Genomic DNA, 17043 nt, shown 5'->3' with positions numbered 1-17043 from the left:
TAAATGCTGAAAATATTTGTTTCAGAATGAGCGTTCTTACCCTACAGCAAACAGCATTTTCTGAGGTGTTATAGCACTTTCTCACCCTTAAAGATTTACTGTTGTTCGTTATTGAGTAAAGTTCTTAGCATGTTCTCGGTCCACTCTCCCTGCAGATAGGTTTTCAAAACCAAAAATGTATGACTAGGTTCTTCCCCATCTTTTGCAATGTGGTTACCTCAGGACACCCACACCTTCTCTATGAACATATATATCCCACTCGACTGATAATTTTGTTTCGGTATTTGCAGGTGGAGAACACAGCATTGAACAGCATAATAATTTTGACAAAACGTATTTTTCATCATTAGACTGACCAACAGCAAAAGACAGAAAAGTAGTAAAATAAATAAGGAGGAGGAAGACAAAGATAGGAAGAAAATGCTGTTAAGTCATGGGCCCTAGGCCCACATACTTAATGAAAAATGGCACAGATACACATTTGTTGATGTACTGAACTGGCCACCAGCATGTGCACTTGGGCTCTTTTATTGACAGGGTCACCTGACTGGTGACACCTATGTTGGAGGGGTGTGGGGTGGGTGTAAGGACCAGCCCTTGTGGGAGAGGCTTGTAAAACACTCAACTATGTCCCGCAGGACACAACGTTCCTTACAAATTTCATTGAAAACAAAAAACGAAAAAAAGTCCAACCAATGGGAAGGAATTAAAAACAAGTAATAACAAATTAGGTCTCGCAGCTTCGAGAGGCAGTCCGCAGGACAGGTTCAGCTGGGAGCACTTAGGCATCTTGGCATGCATCCATAATTTACCCAGGTACGTCTGGACACGACTCCAGTGCTGATGAAGTCCGGATCCTTCAGCATTACGTCAGTTAACTTACAGTCCACCGTTGTGATGTTGATCAATCCAGCATGCTCCCGCTGCAATGCAGTTGATGATTAACAGTTCAAAACTTGGTGCATCAGGATCCTCAGTGGAGTCCATTGCGAATGCTTGACAATGGTGTTGCTTGATCCACTGAAGACAGTTTTGGGGTATTCCGACATCTTGAAAGTCTCTGTTACACTGCCTGGATACCTCCTGGAATCCAACCGTGGGACAAAGTCAAGTCCTTCTTTCCCGCTTGGGGGAGGACCCTTGGTTCAGTTGCCTGTGGGCTACACTGCAGCTGCACAGGTGTCTGCATCTGGACTGCCGCAAGACCACCTCAAAGCCATGGGCTAGTTATTCGTGCAACGTCAGGGATGGATGTGTCCTGGTCAGAACGTGCTCTCACTACCAGGATCAGGATTTAAGCCAGTTGAACAGCTGGTCAAAAATTCTTCGGATCGTCACCGGTGCTTCTTTTTATGTTGTATGGTAATAGTGCAGGACTCCAGTCAAGTCCTTCTTTCCAGCTTTGGGGAGGCCCCTTAGTTCAGTTGCCTGTGGGCTTTACTGGGGCTGCATACGTGTCTGCATCTGGACAATCGCAAGACCACCTCGGAGCCACTGAACCCCGGTGACTGATTTGTGTTAGTATGTGCACTCAGGTAGTGGTATGAGTTGTTGCTCTTGTCCTCTTGTTAATTTCTCTAGCGCACCTGTGGTTGTCTGTACTTCTGTGTAATAGGATTGTCACACTCCTTCATTTCCACCCTTTTTCTTCGTGTAATGTGGCAACATGCCACACTGTCTTCTTCCTCGGTTCTTGCTTGCAGTATAATATGGCATCCGGACACATATCTTTTTTGCACATGCTGCAAACATGGCAACTGGCCACATTTTTACCGTTCTTCTCCCTGGGACCTCCTGCCAACTCCGTTTATGTCTGTTGGACTGCACATCTTCTCCCGTCATGGACCACTCGCATGTCCAGTCCTGCCTAAGGACTGGGCGTCTTCTCAGGTGCTTCAGACATTTTGTGGACCACAGTGGTGGTAGGTGAGTTTTGATGGATCCGGTCTGAAGCTTCTTCCATAGCTTTCTTTTCCTCAACAAGTTATGTCAGGTGCAACTTAGGATTGATGTGGGAGGTGAGGGTCTCCTTTGTTCCAGGCTCCTTCCCATGCAGACAGCTTCTCTGGTGCAGTTTTCGGTGCACTTCTGACTTGGCACCCTTCCCTTCCTCACTTTAGGTGTGCCTTCTGCTGGCGCCTTGCACACCCAGTTCCTCCTGTTGCAGTGACGCCCTTTCGCCACTGGGGGCGCCGTGAGCACTCTCTTCATTAACAAGATGTAAGTATATGACTGCAGGGGTGCTCATCGCCCACCTTTTTCTACTGAAGACTGTCTGCTTGTCTGTGGCCTCTTTGCTCCGGCCAATGCCCTTCCAGACTTCTCTGGGGCAGTCTGTGGCCGCACTTGTGGGGATTTACAGTACTTCCCTTTTCCTTCTCTTTTTTGTGAGGGCTCACTCATTTCCGGGTCTGACACCCGATGTCCCTCTGCAGGTGGCCTCTTACCTCAGGCCAATTGACCTTGAGCCTTCTCTGACAGTCTGCAGCTTGTGCTGCTCTTGGCGTCACTGGACCCTTTGCAGCTGGAGTCTCCGCTGGGGCATGGAAGACAGGGGGCTGTTCATGCAGGTACTTGTACTTGGGCAGGTGCTGTCTTTTCTCTGGGTCAATCTCTCTGGCTGTACTTGCTCCTGTCTTGCGGTGGCAGGCACTTGCCACCAGGGGGTGAATGATGCTCAGCTGCCCCTTTACTAAGAGAGGCAGTTTCTCTTCTTTCTCAGAGGTGGCAGACATTCGCTAGGGGCCGCTCTGGGCTTTCCTTTCCAATCCGTGCTGTGTCTTGGTGTGGTGCTGGCTATCAGTGAAGTGACTGTCTAGCCCACAGGGGGTTCAAAGTGACAGGGCGGTAGTTCTCAGCTCCAGTGGTTTATTAGCATTAATGAATAATGACATAGAAACTCATTAGTTGATGTACTGAACTGGCCATGAGCACTTGCATTTGGGATTTTTTAATGACAGGGTCACCTGACTGGGGGTGCCTCTATTGGATGGGTGTCAGGTAGGTGAAATGACCAACCCTTGTGGGAGAGGCTGGTAAAACGCTAGACTGTATCCAGCAGGACACAACAAATGCCAAAGGGAAAGGGAGAGACAAAAGTGTTGGATGGTGGAAAAAAAGATGCAGGAGAATCAAGCTTAGGCAGACTTGTAATTCAGGAAACCTGGGCCCAGATTCACAAAGAGTTTGCACCACTGCAAGGCCATGCAAAGTGATGCAAAGCACCCCAACATCTTGCAAGAGCAAAAGATATTTTGTCCTTTAGAGATGCCCTTTTCTCAGCACAAGTAGTGCTTTGTTCCGCACCACTTTGCCTAAAGGGGACATTACTTGGGTGGATCAGCTTAAGCACCCATAGGTTTTAAGTCAAATCCCAATCCACCATGATAGCGGGACAAAGTTTTGTATCACAAACAAATACCTCTTTGAAGCAGGTGCTAACAAGAAATAATATTTTAAGTTCTCTAAATATTCGACACTGCATGCATGCTGAACAGCACAACAAATATACAATATGTGGAATGTTTCAGAATGTTTCTATGGTAAGGGTAAACAATGGTCTAGAACCTATTTCTTTAAGGAAGCCGAGTAGATCAGCACATATTCAAACATTTTCAAATTCAGGGGTGTTTCTCATATATCCACCCCAAATCATAAATGAACTTAGTTACTTAGAGTAAAAAGAAGAAAATATCACTACAACACCAATAAATCAAAAAGGGGAAAACAATGTTTAATTCATTGTCTTTAGTCACAAAACTGATATTTTTTACAATTTTATCAATGCTTTCGAATGAGAGGTTGCCCAAAAGGAGCGTGCACAAAAAAGAGGTGATCAAAAAGGGAGTGCAGAGAATCAAGAGAGAAGAGGAAAATTCAAAGAGATAAACAAGATAATTTAATTAATTTTCTATAATTACGGTTTTACAATTACCGTAATGCAACAACCTGGCCCACATAGAATTTTACTATCAACTAATCTCTAAATCATACAAACACAACAGTCATATCGATTGTGTGCACTTTTTGCAGAGGTTGGGTCCAAGGTGAGATTAGTATCGTCGACGTTTCGACTCGACTTAGGGTCAACCGGTGAGTTAAACCTGGACCGTGCGAGTCTTCATCAGGACATTAATAGTTGGGCAACCAAGGGTTGGAGATGACCCTATGAAATATAAAAAGGGGAAGTTACCCCACTGTAGTGATATGTTATCAAAGAGTTAAAACCACTAAGGGTTAATTGCTTTCCCAAAGGTGTAAGGCTACACTGCGTATGCCTCGTATTCAATCAAGACCGGATCCTGCAAGACATAACGATGCAGAATATGGACTACTGGTATTAATACACCCCATGCGTTTGCACAATCATGCTGGTGTACGCGAGATATTACCTTAGTTCTTTAGTAATGATGATGAATCAATCGTCCATTGGAATTCCTTTATTCAATGTAGTCATATTGTTAGAATAGACTCCTTATTATGTCTTAGTTATGGCAGGTCAATTCTAAAACAAGGGGGGGGGAATATAATAAACCAATATTCTCATACAGATGCCAAATATAACAGCTATCACTAATTTTGAGAGTATTTTACCTTAAAATCTGTAGTCTCAGTTTTCACCGCTCCTGTCCTCCAAGGATCAGGTAGCTGCTACAAGGGGGGAGAAAACGAGGTCTCTTTCAGTCAGTGGTTCAGTGAAGTTACAGCCTCCCTAATAACGTTTTCGATTCAGTTTGTTATAAAAACGAACGGAATCTCTTACCTTCCTGCCGTGTGTACCGGTCTTGACGCTTCCCAAGTGTTAGCCGCTGTACTCCGCGGTACAGCGTCAGTCACATGACCCGGCCACCGGAACCTCTATTATTGGATGTTGTGGAGAGTGAAACTCGACAACGGACTGGTCGCTATCCCATATATTTTTAAAGAAAGAAAATGAAAAAATTACGGTCAATGTCTGTAAATTAATGTGGGTTGTAGAACCTCACAATTAAAACTTAATTTGATGTATAGACCTCCAATGAGATGAAATATAGTCAAAACGACTGTGGCTTAAAACCGCGGGTGCCATTTTAGGTTGGGAAGGTGTTCAAGTCCCAAACGAATTGGCATTCTAAGTTCGTGTACATATTAGCGATTGCCATTCTAACACAGGGGGGATCAAAGTACGATCGAATTAACCCCCATCATAGTACACACATTGATGAGTCAGGATACTATATTTACATAGTCAGTTGTCTATTTATGTCGTGTGCTGTGTATCATAAGACATCCATTGGTACAACCTGTGTTAACACCAATTCCATTTACATATGCCGTATCATAGACCAATGTACATGAGTGGTCATCATCTAATATTACACCAATACATCAGAGTTACATTATTAAAAGCTGTGTCAACAGCAATTTCAACATAGTCCAACATGCCAATCTATCAGATTACCGGGTTGGTCCAGTACATGGTTACAATCTGTACCAGCGTCAATGCCCATCTCATGTCACATGTTGTGTCATCCACAAATAGCACATTATGAAGCATCACAACAGTGTGTTATTGTAGTCTGCATCAATACCAGTTCCCGTTTAGTACAATCAGTTGTGTTAGCAATCTACGTTGCGGGTCAGTGTACATTACATTGCATCACAATAGTTAGCACACAACATCAATTGAAAAACGTTTTGGCAACATACAGCATCAATTACAAACATTTAGGAAGACGTTTAGGAAAACAACCCGGCAGTGAGACGGAAATCAATGGTGGCATGCACATGTCCTTCTGAAGGTTCACCTTACAATCTTTCATTATGCAGTTTGTAAGTCTCCTACGATATCAGAATGTTATACAGATTCTATAGGCCCAAGAGGGACACTTGTCTATTAATCTCCTCTGTGTTAACAGTATTCAGGGTATGAATCCATTTGCCCTCCCTTCTGTTGAGAACATCGTGCAAACCACCTCCCCGTGGGTTGGCCGACACTTTTTCTACAACCCACCACTTTAGGCTGTTTTCAGAATGTTCAAAACGTGCAAAATGATCTATCAAAGGGGCCCCTATGGTGCCACACCTTATGCGGCTCATATGTTGCAGAATCCGTCTTTTAACCCTCTGCACGGTTTGTCCAATATACAGAAAGCCGCAAGGGCAAAGAATCGCATATACGACCCCTGCAGTGTTACAGTTGCTGTGGACCTTCAAGTTGTAGGTTCGTTCATTATAAGTGAAGACAGTACATTCCACTGTCAAAGGGCAGGCCGTGCATGAGCCACACTTCGTATGGCCTACCACTGGTGGAAGACCCCATAAAGTGGTTTGATTAATTGATTGCTTTACGGGCAATAGAGATTTTACCACATGTTCCCTAATGTTTATTCCTTTGCGAAATGCATGAAGTGGAGCTGACATTCCCCCTAGTTCTTCACTAATTAGGTGCCAATGACGATTTATACACTTCTTTATGGTATTGCTCTGGGTGTTAAAAGTAGTGACACAAACAAGTCTCTCATCAGTAGTTTTCGATTTCACCTCAAGTAAGTGCTCCCGGTGGTTATGCCAGGCCCGTTTACGCGCCAGCTTGAGTAATCGTAGTGGATACCCACGTTCCCCCAGTCTGGCCATTAAGAGGGCAGATTCTTCAAAGTAGTCTTCCTTTTTGTAACAATTCCTCCGCAACCTCAGGAACTGTCCAAAAGGCAAGTTGTCCCTGAGGTTGTGGGGGTGATGGCTTGAGTACCTCAGCAAAGTATTTCTCTCGCTGCTTCTCCTGTATAATGTCGTATATAGGAACCCTGCTTCTGTCTTAATAGTCACATCCAAGAAGTTGATGTACGTTGCGTCAGATTCAATTATAAATTTGATATCATTAGACAGTCCATTGAGCCATTCATAAAACTCCATAAGTCCCACTCGATCGCCCTCCCAAATGAGGAGGACGTCGTCAATATACCTAACCCATAATGAAATATTATTCCGATATGGGTTAAGTGTATTGAGGATGTATTTGTTTTCATATTCATTCATGAAGATGATGGCTAAATCTGGGGCAAAACTTGCCCCCATAGCCACCCCCTTAGTCTGAAAATAATATTTGCCTTGAAAAATGAAAAAAATTCTTTGACATAGCTATTGACATTAATTCAATGATGAACTTAGTAGGTACTCTATGGGGTGCAGTTCTTTTATTCAAGACATGTTCAATGCACTCCAACGCTGCCTGCTGTGGAATATTGGTATACAACGCAGTAATATCCAACATTGAAAGCAGACATTTATTACAGTCATAGGGGCGTTTCTCAACTAACTGGATGGTGTGCATGGTGTCCCTAATATATGTGGGTGTAGAGATCGCGATAGGTTTTAAGAACACATCCACATATTTGCACAGTGGTTCCAAAAGGGAGCCACACCCCGAGATGATGGGCCTGCCGGGGGGTGCCTCCAGGTTTTTATGAACTTTGAGGAGGGTGTAAATGGTGGGTACCCGCAGATTCTTTTTATTAAGGAATTGATGTTCAAGTTTAGGGATTACCCCCTCTTCCAATACTTTATCTGTCAGTTTGGCAATGGCCGCACTTATCTGCTTAGTGGGGTCTCTATTAAGCAGGGTATAGTTTCCTTCTACCGCTAGTTGGGACAGTATTTCAGTTTTATATTTATCAAGACTCTGAACCACTATCGCTCGCCCTTATCGGCGGGCTTTTTAACGATATCATTGTTATTTTTTAAGGAGTCTAATGCAGTTTTCTCCTGTCGACTTATGTTGTAAGGGACATACCGCCACTGGGATACCACTCTTTCCACATCACGTGAGACCACTTGCTCATATGCCAATATTTTGTGGTCCATCAGGTGTGTGGAAGGATTAAACTTAGAGGGTGGTCTTAATCCACTGCCTGAAAAGACAGGATTTTGAGGTACTTTCAGAAAATAATGCTTTAAACGGATCTTTCTGAAGAATTGCTGTAGCTCAATTTTCAAATTGAATGTATCAGGTACCGACGTAGGCACAAAAGGTAAACCTTTTGCCAGTACGTCCTGTTCAGCAGGTGATAACTGATAATCAGATATGTTAATTACAGGGTTTTCAGGTCTATGCACTACCACCTGTAGTGCTGGCGTCTCGTCTGGCTCTCGCCATGGGAGTCCGGTTGGAAGCGTCTTTGCTTCTTCCCTCTCCCTGTGCCTCTGTTCCAAGTTGTGGAGCGTCCCCCCCTGGGTCTCCCCCAGGGGCGTCCTCTCCCAGGTGGGCCCCACCATTGGTCCTCGCCCAAAAAAGATTGCTGATCTGGATAATTTTGGGCCGGGGTATTGGAACTCGCGCCAGCACTTGTGCTTGGACGCTCTGAGTCACTATCTGAACCACTGCCAAATGAGGATCCAGAGAAGGTGGTATATCTCTTGTATCCCCCTCTACCTCTACTTGACAGGCCTCCCCGTTGGTCTCTTACAAAGTACCCCTCCTGTAAGTAGGGATAAGTAGTCTTTTTATCATATGCTTTGATGTCCTTCACAACTTTTTCCAATTTGGTACTTTGAGTATATATATCAAACTCCCTAATCGTTTTTCAAGCCTCTCTAGAGCCTCCTTAGCATTCACCAAGGCCTTATCGTCAGTGATCTCATTTCTTAACTCCGCTATTTCTCTGGTCAGTCTCTCTACCTCAACAACCGCAGTCTCAATGCCCAACACCATCCAATGTCTGGAGCACGTATTGGACACGAAACTGAAGTTCTCCTTAAATTTAGAACTCTCCAGAAAAATGGCTGGCTCATTACGTACTTGTAACCCAATAGGAATCACATTTGAACAGAGATATTTCGCTAGGGTATGCCCATGCAGCCGTGTTCGAATGAGCTTTTTTTCTAATCTCTCTAGCTTGGATATCTTCCCGTTCAAGGACAAGTCACTGCTAATAGTATTACTATTCGTGAATATCCCACTACCTTCCTCTGTTAGGAGTTTGTCTATATAGTCATCACTGTATGACAAAGTTTCTTTATCAGACATAGTCTGTTACACGCAACACAAAGACACTCAGGACAAGTAATCAAATGATCATATCAAAAACGTACCCAATCCCATCAACAATTATACACGTCACAAAATATTTAACAAAAACAACCCTCGCAGACAAGGTGCGGTAATGTAACCATTAATGAAAAATGGGGTAACCCAAAGTATAAGGACCTGGGTATAATGCGGTAAGGGTAAACAATGGTCCAGAACCTATTTCTTTAAGGAAGCCGAGTAGATCAGCACATATTCAAACATTTTCAAATTCAGGGGCGTTTCTCATATATCCACCCCAAATCATAAATGAACTTAGTTACTTAGAGTAAAAAGAAGAAAATATCATTACAGCACTAATAAATCAAAAAGGGGAAAACAATGTTTAATTCATTGTCTCTAGTCACAAAACTGATATTTTTTACAATTTTATCAATGCTTTCAAATGAGAGGTTGTCCAAAAGGAGCGTGCACAAAAACGAGGTGATCAAAAAGGGAGTGCAGTGAATCAAGAAAGAAGAGGAAAATTCAAAGAGATAAACAAGATAATTTCATTAATTTTCTACATTACGGTTTTACAATTTCCGTAATGCAACAACCTGTCCCACATAGAATTTTACTATCAACTAATCTCTAAATCATACAAACACAACAGTCATATCGATTGTGTGCATTTCTGAGATACACTGTGGTGCGCGTATACCTTCATGCACACTATATCATACAGCCCCTGATGTGTGTTCAAGGTGCCATAGTTACTGTTTGTAACACTGAAAGCTGCTGTAGACACGAATATGAAGTGGATGGTTGTTTCAAATAATTTCAGTATCTTCAGTGTAATTTCAAAAGAGATTTTATCTTTGAATACACAATCATGATTTCAAGTGTTCAGCAGTTTCCTTTTATCAGGAAAGAAGGTGTTTTTCTCACTTGACCATGTTTCCTTTTTCTTCAAGGTTCAACACCATTCACACCATTACCTTGTACCATCGAAGGGGACGTCTCACAAATGAAATGTCCCGTGCACATTAAAGAAAATCCAAATGTTTTCCAGAATTCAGGAAATGTATTCACTTGGTTCAGAGAACATGAAATAAAAGAGTGGACAAGGGTGAGCCAAGAAACTAACAGCAGACTTCGTGTAATTAAAGACAGACTTCAATTCTGGCCAGTTGAAGCAAATGACAATGGGCAATACCTTTGTGTTTATGGGTAAGTAAACAAGCTATTTAAATCGGTGCATTAACAGCAGAATGTCATTTATCAGCACTAGCCAATAATAAAACATGTTGGCTATCAATAGATCACTAATGATTTTGTAAAACTATAGACAACATTTTAAACTGACTATACGACATACTTCTATTACCTTTCTTCATTGTTTAGTTTGTAAGATATTGAGTTATTAATTGTGCTGGATATAAGGCCTGCATAATTAAGAGGTCCACAATTGTCTTCTTCCTGGGAACTGAGCAACACATTGTAACACTTGACTCTCTCAAGGTAAGGTAGCAGAGCATGTGAAGGCCTACTCATAAGGGTTTGGGCTAGTAATCACCTTTCACTGTCACACAACCTGCAACACGAGCAGATATCCACGCGGGACGTTTGAGACCTTGATGCCAGAGGGCCAACACGGAGGAAACTGCCTCGAGTCAGGTCGAGGGTATTCTACTGGAACCCTGTACGCTCCATTTTAAAAGTGCAAGTCGAATTTGATTACAGATTTACCGCGTGCATTTGACGCCGCGTTTCTTAAAATCCTCTCCCAGCCGTTACGCTGGATGTACTATTGATACTGAAACCTTGATAAAGGCTTTCGCAACTATTTTTAATTGGAATTATACATATTCACAGAAGATATTTCGCTGGACGAATATCTCTACTAAACGATAAGGAGGCATCACACCCCTTATGATACACTGTTAGACCCTTTGCTCGCTTGAGAAGTATTGGGAAATATTTATATGCACTGTCCTGATGAAGGCGGGATTTAACTGAATATTCCGCCGAAACGCGTCGATGCAAGGAGTTAATCCGGGATGATAAACTAAGGAAAATTCAAAATAACTGTTTAGTGTTTGAGTTTAGTCCTTTCTCCCTGTAGCTCCTTTTTTATTGGAATGTTGATTTTATTGATTATTATTCCGTCCTGTATGTGTTTCCCAATTTTCAGTTTTTAATTTATGTAATGTATGCTAATAAATTGTTTTAAATACTTTATTCTTTCAGAGTGTTTTCACATGTATTGAAGTTTTCACCTATTTTCATTGCTTCCTTGTTATATGTTGATCATTGGCCAGATTACTGTATGTCTGTAAGTACTTATGTATTAATGTTAATTCGCCCAAAGGGAATTATTCTCTGACTTGCGTCAATTGTGGAACCCTATCCCTTTGGTTTTGGGGTCCCTCTCTCTTTTACTAGAGACACAACTATGATAATCAATAAATGATTGTCTTGTCAGTGCTTTTTATTTGAAAGAGGAAAAGTACATTTATTGCACGCAGTACTAAATACTACTGGGTCATCACACCCAAAATCACAGTAACCTTCACGTATACCAGATCGAATATCACAATATGGGGGCATAACATAAAATAAAGCAGACCTATTGGCTTTGTCATTACGTCACCACATCAATATGTAAGTCAAGCCTATTGGGTTTGTGAAGAGGTTGCCATGTTAAGTTATAAGTAGTGTTGGATAGAATATCTGGAAAAAAATACTGCTACAATTCCAATTAAATACAGGAGCCCTTGTGCGCCTACCTTGAACTTCTTCAGCTACTACTTCTTTGACATTTCTAGGAACCATTTTCTCCTTTGCAATGGGAGAACCATATTTCACCCCATAACATCAACCACTAGTATCAACTGCTTGTACTAATGTATTGTGCTGAAAATAGCTTTCGTCATTACTAAAAGGCTCAGTGCTGGTTGTATGTTTCTATTAATCAATAAACATTTTACAAAAGTTAGTTCATTTTACCAGTTTTTTTTCTTACTTTTTTCCTTCATAAACACCACTGCTTTATCCAGTGTTCTCAATTTGTTAAATATTAAGATAAATAGTTGTTGTTTCACAACACATAATTCCCCTACACACCACATACCTTCAATCCACACCACAGGTTTCTACATCATGCCACATAATTCCATTCAATACATGCCACTCTGGGACATACAATATCACTATACATAAGTCCACTGCACTTCATACCACATAGATACTAATCACATTATTCAATTGCACATGCACATACTGATTCAGCATTTATCATATTGGTTCACCTCAGGTCTTTCAACACAATTTCTTTACCATAAAGTTTCAAGAAACCAAACCACACACACTCTACACCTTTACAAACAAAAAACATAAGAAAATACAATATAGTTTACCATGCCACAAGCTCTAACTGTCACAAATGCAAGACCAATTACATTGCAAATGCTTATGCTTATAATCTTCTAATCTTCTCTTATACTGTTTTAAATTCTTTAGTAAATGTTGAATTACTCTATTTCTAAACATTCTTCTTATTATATCTTTATACTATTTCTGCCTTCTTGTTAGATGAGTTGTTTTACAATTTGTTGTTCTTTCAAAATTTTCCACAGTTTTTGTACTTCTTATTACTGTTTTAAAAAATGGCTTTGTTCTCTTGCCAGAAGATTTATTTCCTCTATAATAGAGTGTCCATCATCCAATTTCTTCTTTTAACACTTTTTTTAGGTAGTACTGTTTTTTTCAGCTCTTCTCTTTTCTTGTTTTCTTGTCATCTTTAAGTCTTTTACTTCAAGTAAACTAAATATATAAAAGAGAAAAAACACTTTTAATAGTTTGTTACATAAAATAATAATTTTAAATGTAATTGTCTCCGTTAATGATAGATATGTAGGTTTTCTTAGTATGCACATTAGGAAAGCTGTAAATGGTTGAAAGTCCGGCTGAAAGGTTGTGTAAGTTGGTATCTACTCTAATTTTCAACATGGACCACTTTATACTTATTATACAGTTATTATATTATTTATTTATAGTATTCAGAACAGCCAGGTATGAACCGGTGTGTTCAAATGTTTCCATCAGCCATGCCTAGCAAGCAGAACTGTGTTTCTGACACTGTAAGGTGAAATTCCTCCAATAATATTTTCATATTAGCAGTCTTATATTGAAACTTGACAAAATACGCTTTCAGTTTCAAGCACAGACATCAATATCTACGGCGTACTTGCAGTGTACCTTTGCGAAAAGTTATATGCAGTAGGATAGAACCTAATCCACTTGTCCACATGTTTTAAACCTCATAATTGTTGTGTAGTTCCTATATAGGATCTGCACGTTTGGACAACATATACTGTAGGATTGGCATCAGACTATTTCTAGACACCTCTATTGGATATGTCAGCCGGTATACCAGATAGCTCTCAGTGCCACTAGAAACTCCTATTATCAAGGAGAGAATAGTTCTTGGCAACTATTCAAACATGGCAACCCTGATCCCTCAGAATTGTGGAAACAGTTACACGTTTTGCTCAGTCACTCGTGCTTACTTAGTCGCAGAGAGATTCACAGAATAAACAGTGAGGACGTTTTTCAATAAGCATTTATTGAACCAGCATCATTCTACTGTAAAATAGGTGTGCTTAAACAACCAATAGACAGATATAAATGATAATGAGCACTAACAGAGTAAAAGGATGATAGATTTCTCCAATCCTGTTAAAACTATGAATAATGCAAGTATATAAATACATGACAATAAAAAGGCGTACACCTACGAGGGAAACGTCCATTACAATGCTGCCATTACAATGACCTATCTCTACAATGCAGCTGTTACAACACAACTGCCTTTACATCTCATGCTATTACAGTGCGTGCCATTGCAACGCAGGTCACTACAACGTATACTACAATGCATACCATTACAACGTATGCCATTACAACACATTATAAGGTAAGAAATAGAGATTTTTTTAGTATTAGGGTGGGTATGGGTTTTGGGGTACATGAGAATAGCAGTTTTTACCCTTACACTATCCAACACTTTCCCTACTGTTGCACTCACTGGAGTAAGAATAGTAATTTTTACCCCTACACTATCCAACACTTATCTTACTGTTGCCCTAAAAGTATTATGAATTGTAATGGTATGCATTGTAATGGTATGCGTTTAATGGTATGCGTTGTAATAGTATGCGTTGTAATGGTATGCCTTGCATTGGCAGTTTCTAAAAATGTGTTGTAAAATCATGCAATGTAATGGTAGATGTAAAGACGGCATTGTAAAAGCATGCATTGTAATTGCATGCGTTGTAATGTCATATATTCCTCCTACGATGCGTCCCTGACTAGATGTACCTAAGTGTACCTAGCATGTATGTGGATGTAACAACCAAGAATCCCTCTAGGATAAGGTCCACCCCATTACCTGAAGTGAGAGACTGTGGGACCCTGTCTTAGTCTTGAGATGGACAACCCCGCAAGGGATGTCAGACTGCTGCGAGCTGGAGTGACTGCATGCAGGAACCTCAGCGTCTCGCGTCAGTGTGTGAGCATGGAAGTCCTTTTCTTCTCTTACTACCTCAGCAAGAGATGGTGTATATATACCCAGGTGTTTTACCCCCTGGCGATATACCTCGCTGTGTCATGTCGGACTGTGATGACCTTTATACATAGTTATTATGCAGGAGATGGTAGGCCTGCTATCCTGCTGTGATTTCAAGACTCCTCATGCATAATGGATGAGGCTTAAGCTTTCCGGAGAAAACCTTGCGTCATCTTGGACATTACAGTAACTAGGTAAAAGGTCAATTCTAAGAACCGTTATGCAGTGTAATGCTAGGGGAAAGCATAGGTGAAAGGTTAGAGCCTATATTGGGGTACCTATTTGGAACATAACATTTTGTACCAGTTTCATTACACAGGCAGTGCTAACAATGCCAAGCTTTACCCAAAACAAAAGCCTTTGTTCTATCATGCCACTCTTATTAATCTCAGCATCTTTCGAGACACCTTAATCAGTATGTCATTCACTTTTAGGGGTGAGATGACACATGTAAAGTAGGTTATAGGCACTTGACTACCTCTGTTTCACACCACATGCTCCCTAAATGTGTATAATAGAAGTTAAATGTATCACTTTCTTCTCATTATACAGGGCAACCTGTTATGAAACTGTGTCTTCAATTGCTTCGTTGACACCTGCCTAGGTAACAGATTTGTGCTTCTGGCACTGAATGCTGAAGTTGCTCTGATAATCTTTGTTCAGGGGTATAGTAGACTGTATATTCCTGCAGCTGATGACCCTAACTTAAAAACAATACAGTCTATAATTCCCTTGGAGAAATATTGTGAGAGCAACTTCAGCATTCAGTCCCAGAATCAATATTGTCAGGGCTACTTCAGCATTCAGTCTCAGAAGCACGTATCTGTTTGCTCTACCCGTTTCATTGCAGAGGCACAGCTTGCAATGTGTGCCCTTAGCCGTAATTGAAGTGTGACTTCTGTCATGTCACTCCTCTGAGTAATAGCATCTTTCTGGAGACCTGAATGAGTGTACTAGTGCCTTTCTAGGAGCAAGATAATACATATAAACAAGCCAAGAGGAGCTACACTACCTCTGTTTTACACTGCATGCTCTTTAAATGGCTGTTAAAGAAACTGCATGCATTACTTTCTACTTATTATACAGGGCAGTCAGGGATAAAGCTCTCTGTTCAAATACTTCCCTAAAACCTACCTTGCAAACAGAGTTGTGCTCGTGGGACTGAAAGGTGAAGTACCTCTCACAATATTTGTCATGGGGTACAATAGAACATATAGTTTTTAAGTTACAGTCATCAGCTGCACCACACGTCAGACTACATGTAAAAGTGCAGACATACTTGAGACATGGTAGCAGTCACACATTCAAACTTGACAGAGTAGACTTTCAGTTTAAAGGACACACCTTTTTTATTTTTGTTTATTTTTGTTAGTCCTCATTGCGCAATAAACAGGTTGAGATGAGATAACACATTTTTCACTGTAGGGGGACCATCTTCACCTTACTGTGCTGCCCTGGCCCTGCCCCATGTCACATGCCTTCGGTTGGGGGTCTAGGCGTATGGGGGTATCCTATCGGCCACTAGGCTCCCCATGGCACCTTGTCCCTTGTTGGGAGTCATACCTGCCCCTGCAGTTCTCCCTTCTTCTTATTGCTGTTATGCTCAATCATTGGACTTTTCGATTTTCCTAGACCCCACGTTCCAACAATTCAACACTCCCAATGCTGTTCCCATCTTTATTTATTTTATTATTAGATTTGTAATGCGCAACAGCTACCCAAAAAGGGTTTCCCGGTGCAAAAGCAGATCCGAGAGAGAGTTGAAGAAGCTAGCAAACTATTTGTTAAAAAGCCATGTCTGATTTGCTAAATGAACGTAGTCAGTGTCGTTACAAAGAGCTGTAGGCAGAGTGCTCCACAGTGAGGGGCCCAGATAAGAAAAGGACCTTCCATCAATCCGAGATAGTTTGATTTTGGGAATTGTGAATTTCCCCTGGATGGAGGAGTGGAGGTTACGGGAGCAGGAGTAAGGACAGACCAAAGATTGAAGATATTGGGGGGGTATTTCCCGTATTGATTTTGTGCATATAGCTCAGAGCTTTGAACTTGACTCGGTTCTCAACTCTGAGGCAGTGCAAGTTCCGTAAGTGACCTGAGAAGGATGTTGCTCTCAGGACTCGGCAAAGAAGTCTAACTGCAGAATTCTGCACCATCCGTAGCCTATGGGTTACCTCCTTATTTGAGCCTAAATAAAGTACATTTCTATAGTCCAGCCTTGACGTAATCAAGGCATTGACCACGGTTTTCTGGGTGGATTCTGGTAATATCCAGCATACTTTTTTTTAACCATTTTAGTATGGTAAAGCATGTTGCTGTTACTTTGACTGCTTGGGAGTGCAGATTTAGAGAATCATCAATACTGAAACCCAAATTACGAGCTTGGCAAGAAGGTGTGGGTGGAGTGCCCATTTCGCAAGGCCAATGTTGG

The 17043-nt window shown here is 41.3% G+C and overlaps 1 protein-coding gene across 3 annotated transcripts in view; it reads left to right on the top strand.

Moving 5' to 3' along the window:
* LOC147698064 (interleukin-18 receptor 1-like) overlaps window positions 1-17043 on the top strand; it is a 477649-nt gene that overhangs the window by 103824 nt on the left and 356782 nt on the right. For all 3 annotated transcript variants that reach the window (XM_086934734.1, XM_086934735.1, XM_086934733.1), the window contains exon 2: window positions 9961-10216. In XM_086934734.1, coding sequence (XP_086790860.1) covers window positions 9961-10216 — 256 coding nt within the window. The remainder of the gene's footprint in view (window positions 1-9960; window positions 10217-17043) is intronic.

Source organism: Lissotriton vulgaris, chromosome 8 (assembly GCF_964263255.1).
Source record: "Lissotriton vulgaris chromosome 8, aLisVul1.2, whole genome shotgun sequence".
Taxonomy (NCBI): domain Eukaryota; kingdom Metazoa; phylum Chordata; class Amphibia; order Caudata; family Salamandridae; genus Lissotriton; species Lissotriton vulgaris.
This window is presented reverse-complemented; position numbering and strand designations above follow the sequence as displayed.